This window comes from Nelumbo lutea, chromosome 2, assembly GCF_056320005.1.
Source record: "Nelumbo lutea isolate HS-2025 chromosome 2, American lotus-T2T, whole genome shotgun sequence".
NCBI lineage: Eukaryota > Viridiplantae > Streptophyta > Magnoliopsida > Proteales > Nelumbonaceae > Nelumbo > Nelumbo lutea.
In genome coordinates, this window is record NC_142685.1 from 42753360 (window position 1) to 42759599 (window position 6240).

At 37.1% G+C, this 6240-nt stretch overlaps 1 protein-coding gene across 1 annotated transcript; it reads right to left on the minus strand.

Moving 5' to 3' along the window:
• Window positions 1-429: 429 nt before the first annotated feature.
• LOC148870184 (RNA-binding (RRM/RBD/RNP motifs) family protein) lies at window positions 430-2619 on the minus strand. Its single transcript, XM_088968023.1, has 3 exons — window positions 2347-2619; window positions 863-931; window positions 430-793 (listed from the first exon to the last, which is right to left on the minus strand). The coding sequence occupies exons 1-3, from the start codon at window positions 2471-2473 to the stop codon at window positions 558-560; spliced, it is 432 nt and encodes a 143-aa protein (XP_088824149.1). The 5' UTR covers window positions 2474-2619; the 3' UTR covers window positions 430-557.
• Window positions 2620-6240: the final 3621 nt, after the last annotated feature.

Below are 6240 nucleotides of genomic sequence, written 5' to 3' on the forward strand. Positions count from 1 at the left end.
AGATGCTGACAAGCTACTAGATCTCATTACTAAAGGAATGATGCCTACCTACTACACTAGAACAGCTTCAATGGAATCATCTGAAGAGATTAATTGCCCCATTCCAGTCTATGCATTTTGTACATATAAAAAAACAACACAAACACCTTACTCACCTTCATGCTTTTTTTGCATGTAAATCTCAAGTATATATCTACTATAACTCAAACATTCATACTCATGTAAATATTTCTTATCAAAGAAAAAATCCTGCCCAAAATTCGGGTTCAATGAGTTGGTTTATTCCTTTCCGTTGAAATTTTCTTCGTGATCACCTACTGGGTCAGAACCTCCTCAACACCCCGATATCAGTTGCATGTTTGCTTTGTTGGTAGAGAGCTAAATAAGTTGAAATACAACTACTGGAAATGCTCAGAAAAACAAAAACAATTCACCAAAACATTAAACTTAAGCCAAAAATGAGTATATAGAAGGGTTCACAAACAAAACTCGCAGGTATTTCCAACTAAATAATCTAAGTAGTCTCTAAAACGTAAGGATTAACTATTTCTGAATGATTACCCACACCATCCAACTGTTTTATTTGTCCTGAAGCCAGTTTCTGAAGGTTCTGGTTCTGGCTGAGGTGGTGGTCTTGGCTCCCTGGGCTTTGCGGGATCAACAAAAATAACCCATCCATCCAAGAACTTGGCATTCATCCCTTCGCGAGCCTTCTCTGCATCTTCTATGGTTGCATATGTTACAAAACCAAAGCCTTTTGACCTTCCTGATACTCTATCCGCTATAACTTTTGCTGCAAAGTTGCATGTCTACATCAGAATATGATATAATATACTGAAAAGTCCAAGAAGAAGCTATATACCTTCAAGAAGATGGCCAAAAGGAGAAAATGCCTCTTTCAGTTTTTCATCTGTAGTTAATCTCGAAAGACCTGTCACAGAGGAGGCATTAGGATCAGGAGGCATGCCATATATCTCTCATCCAGTATATTCCGATGAATAGATTAGGATGCACAAACGAGATCTGTGGTTGGTTGTTGACCAATGGAAAGCATGGGAGAAAGAAAAATGCACAAATAAGGGTGGTATGCAATATGAAGCAGCCAGGCCATAAGTGTAATTTTCATTTGCCAACCATAATTTTAGGAAAAAACATTAGGGGCTGTTCAATAACATCTTAAGTGGCTGAACTGAATGTCATATTCCTTTATCTTTCAGTCTTGTGAACTCCTAAATGGCAGATGTTGGAGTTAGACTGGTTATACCTTTGAATGTTTTATTATTTAATAATTTTATCTGTTAAAAGACAAAGCAATAAATCATTCAATTCAGCCACTTCAACCGTTATGATATCGGCGTCCCTTAGGCTTCATTTGGTTGCATGTATAATGAAGGAAAATAAATAGTTTTCATGTAAAATGTAATTTTACAGTGTTTATTTGCAGGTTGATCGCTATATGAACAAAAAAAATCCAAAACAAAAGGTTGCAACTATAATTATCAGAAGACAACATTTCCTCTAATCTTGCATAAATTCCAAAAAGAGAACAAGCTTTCTTGATTAAAATTTCATGATTGATGATACAAGTAGGCACTTAACCATTCAAGTTTGTCTTCCAAAGTTAATCCAATTACCAGGAAAACTACTCATTTCCTACTAACCTTAAACACCCAATTACCACTCAAGTTTGTCTTCCTCTCGTTTACATGCAACCAAAAACAACACTATTGACTTTAACATCCATGAGCGGAAATTTCCCCTGTTCATTTTGTGGTGATAATTCCTCATAGAATTGGATATCGAACCCTAAAAGCACGACATGTCTGTTACCCAGACTCTAAACATCCATCAAATACCAACTCTGGACCATTCTCTCCTTTTTCTTCATGAATCTTCTATATGCAAAAAAGAAGAAGAAATGGAATTCACCTTCCATTGCTCTAACATCACAGTGCTTATATTACAAAAGTTTTAATTGAACTTTTACGAATAAAAATAATATTAATTGAATTCTACCAAGCTCTGGCTTTAAAATTAAAACAAGCAAGTAGAAAATCTCCATAAAAGGTGAACAAACAGGTCAAAATAAGGCCACCATGAATGAAGAATAAGTGAAAGCACAATATACATCCCAGCGAGCTTAGTTCATCATAAAAGAAAAATTATTTATTTTTAGAATCACAATTAAAGCTCAGAAAAAAACAGATACCAGCCTACCGCGAGAAGGGTTCTTTAAGAAGTTTTATGAAACCAATCCATAGTAAAGTAAGAAGAAAGAGTAAAATAAAAAGTCCAATTTATTTATCAGGGAAAAAATGAGAAAGGCCATCTAATTTCCAAAGGTACCGCTGATGAAGAGTTTCGGTGTCGTAAGCGTAGAGGTTAGACGGATCGAAGCCAATCGCCACTGAAGGAGAGACGAAGGCGTCGAATATCCACCAAGAGCGCGTCGGAAAGCAGAGACAAACGCCATTAGATAAGGAACCACAACGAAAATGAGATTCGATATAGAGAAGAAAGAAACACTTGTAAGTTATATTTGTTTTCTTTGGGTAAATTGAATCAGTCAAGTTTGAGACTTTAAGACTCGACGAATATTGATAAAAACCCTAAGCCCCGAGGCCGAAGCCGCTCCAACTCTCCTTATTGGACAAGAGACCACACGAACTCCAAAATGTAGAGAGTGAGGACTCCCAGCAGCCAGCACAGCAGTTCCCGAGTTCCGAATTTTAGCACTTGAAGAACTGACGAGGCGATGAGGTGGTCGACAGTCAACAAGGTTGTAGGGTTGATTTATCAAGTTGAAGTGCTTTGGACTGAAACACTGTTTTTACTTAGGGAAAATTATGAATTAGTACCTTGTACTTTGTCTGGTGTCATTTTGGTCCTCAACTTTTAAAATGTTACAATTCATTACTGGAATTCGGTAACTAGCTGTTAATAGCATTTGAAAAAGATAAATGTCATTTACATGTCATTTAATTTTCTTTATAAACCATTCAAACACGGACAAAAAATTAACAGTGCCAAGATAGAAGAGACAAGGAGTTGGGACCGTTGATTTTTTGTCAATGTTTGGATGGTTTACAAAGAAAATTAGATGACAATCAAAAGACATTTGTTCATTAGTATAACAACTATTTTTCTAATAGTAGATGGCAAGGTTCAAAGTATCGTATCTGCCGATACGTATCATTCTAGGACCCTCCGATATACTCCTATGGTGGGTGTATCAGAGGTCTGATCGGTTTAGGGGGGTAGCAGAGACCTAAATCGACCTCCTTGAATCGGTTGTGAAAAAAAATAAAAAAAAGGGCTTGAAAATGTGTATCGATTCGCCCGATATGCCCTTATCGGTGTATTGGGTGTATCAATATTTTGAACCTTGGTGGATGGTCAATTTCCTAAGCCTTAGGGGTACTTTAAGAAATTTTGGAAAATCTATGATGCCCAAAGGACATGGTACCAATTAAATCAAAGCCCATGAATTTATTTCATATAATGTGTATACAATTTATTTTATATATTATATAATAAAATATAGGAAAAATCTATGATGCTGAAAAGGCATGGTACCAGAAGAACTTTGATCAATAAAAGCTCACCCCTGAATTTTGATAAATATCATCTGATTGTTAATATGTTTATAATATTGGTTGATTGATTACAAGTTCTACAGATATGATGCCTTTCCGGTATATAGTCGAACCCTAATATATAATAAAATATGTATTATAAGCTTCATATGCCATATTATGGCTTTCGAAAAAATATTACAATATTTTAATATTTTATATATAAAATATAAAATAACATATATAGATAAGTATATAAAGTATATACGTATATATGTACAAGCTGCTTAGGCCTAGGCTATGCCTGAACATCAAACAAAGGCCCAAGTCCACAGAAGTTTCAAAGTGGACTGGGCCGGATTGTAAATGATGGCTCTTAGTTTTAACCTTGAGGTGAGGTAGAGCAAAACCACATTCCTTCAATGCTTTTTGACTATAAAACTCTGTTTGTAAAGAGTGTAATGAACATAATTTGTATTTGCACTTAGGAGGCATACACCCCATTTTTTTTTTATCAATAACACTTTCATTAACTCATCATTATAATACTTACAATATGAATACAAACACGCTTATCTTCCAAGAGCAACAAAGAACCTCAAGAAAAGGAAAAAAATAAAGAAAGAAAACACACTATAGTTACAGTTTAGCCCAAAACAATGAATCCCTTTCTGCCCCTTGTTTAGTTAAACCGTTAGCTAGGGAGTTAGTCGATCTTTTAACCCAACGTATCTTAACTTCCATCTCCCGCACCAGCCACTTGAATTTCCTCCTCCTATTATTATATTTCCATAAACCATTGTGATCTTTAAAACTCCTTACCTTTACGGACTCCTTCCATAACTGCAAAAATCTCAGCTCTAAGGGAGTCATCCACTCCAATTGGACCTGAGAACATGGCATAAATGATCCCATTTTCATCCCTAAAAACACCCCCAATCCCTGATTGTCCCGGATTTCCTCTGCTACACCCATCAAAGTTTAGTTTCACGAATCCACCAGGTGGAGGGGTCCAAACCACACTCATAACTGACTTAGTCTGTGTGCAACTTGCAATTTCACCCCACTCCCTCAACATGTCATCCACAATGTAATATGTGAAAAACTCCAAAGATTTCCGCCACTGTACTGCCCTAATATGAATGAAAGCCCTTAGATCTGTTGCTCATCGTTGAGCTTTTGAAAATATCTTGGAGTTTCTTTCTTCCCAAAGTGTCCAACATACTGCAGCCCTTATTCCTCTTCACATTGTCATTCCCCTTTTTATCCGCCACCTGAAAAAAGAAGGGAAAAAATGCCCTACAAGTCTAATGGGGGATTCCAGCTACATCCAAAAATGGCAAGACACCAGTAGGTGAAAACCAGTCTCCCCATCCGCTTTACAAAAAACACACCATTGAGGTGACAAACAACTATTGGGTCTCTTCTTTTGAAGTACATCACTAGTGTTGATTCTTTCCAGATAGTCTTCCCAACAAAAACTACCAACCTTAGGAGGTATTGCTTTGCACCAAACCTCATCAACAAAAAAAGGGGAGAAGGTAGGAGTGGTGGACTAACTTAAGACTTTGAAAAAAGAAGCACAAGAAAAGATGTCGTTGGGGGTAGGTGTCCAAATTCTAGAATCCACCCTAGTGGGGTCTAAGACAACATTATCAAGAAATGCTAAAAGACTCAAAATATTGTCAAACTCTGAGTCCCTCAAATCCCTTCTTAGACCCAAGTTCCACCCAATCCCAGAAGTGGAAGAGGACGGGGTGGTCAAAGACGAGATTGAATCATTTTTCAAATCAAAAAGAGCATACAAAGAAGGAAACGGATCCTTTAGAGGAGCACTCCCCACCCAAGTTTGTTCCAAAAAATTTATGGAGTTACCGGAATTCAAATCATACCTGATATTAGGGGAGAAAACTAGTAGCATGTCATGAATGGCTTTCCAAGGAGAATTGTTTGTGGTCCTAACTCTGATTCAAGAGTCCCATCCATTATGCTCTAGCCCATAGCTTTTCCTTCTCCAAAGGGAATCTCCACAACCACTTTCCCAATAGAGTCATATTCCTTCTCCTAATATTCTCAAGCCCCAAACCACCATAGGTCTTACTCCTGCAAACTATCTCCCAGCTAACTCTATGATCCCTCTTTTCCTCTCCCGGTTCCCACAGGAAACCTCTCATTATCTTCCTCAATCTATTAGCAACCTTCACTGGGAATTTAAACACCGGCAAAAAAAAAAAGATAGGTAAATTAGCAAGTGTGACCTTAATAAGTGTAATTCTCCCACTAAGAGAGAGGTAGTTCTTTTCCCATGAAACCATTCTTTTTTCAAACCTTTCCACCACCTGGTTCCAAAAGCTCTCTCATGAGATTATCACCTAAAGGCAACCCTAAGTAGTTCAAAGACCACCCCGAGACTTCACACCCCAGCACTTTAGCATTTTCCCTGATCTCTCTCTCCTCCAAATTTACCCCCGCAACACAACTTTTCCCAAAATTACTTCAAGTTGGACATTTGCTCAAACAGTTGTATCACTGACTTCAAATTCCTCATAAAACTCATATTACCGTATTCACAAAAACAAAATCGTATCGTCAGCAAACATTTGTTATATGATGCTCTCTATTGTTCAATAAAACTTCATTGGGTGAGATACAATTAAAAAAGATA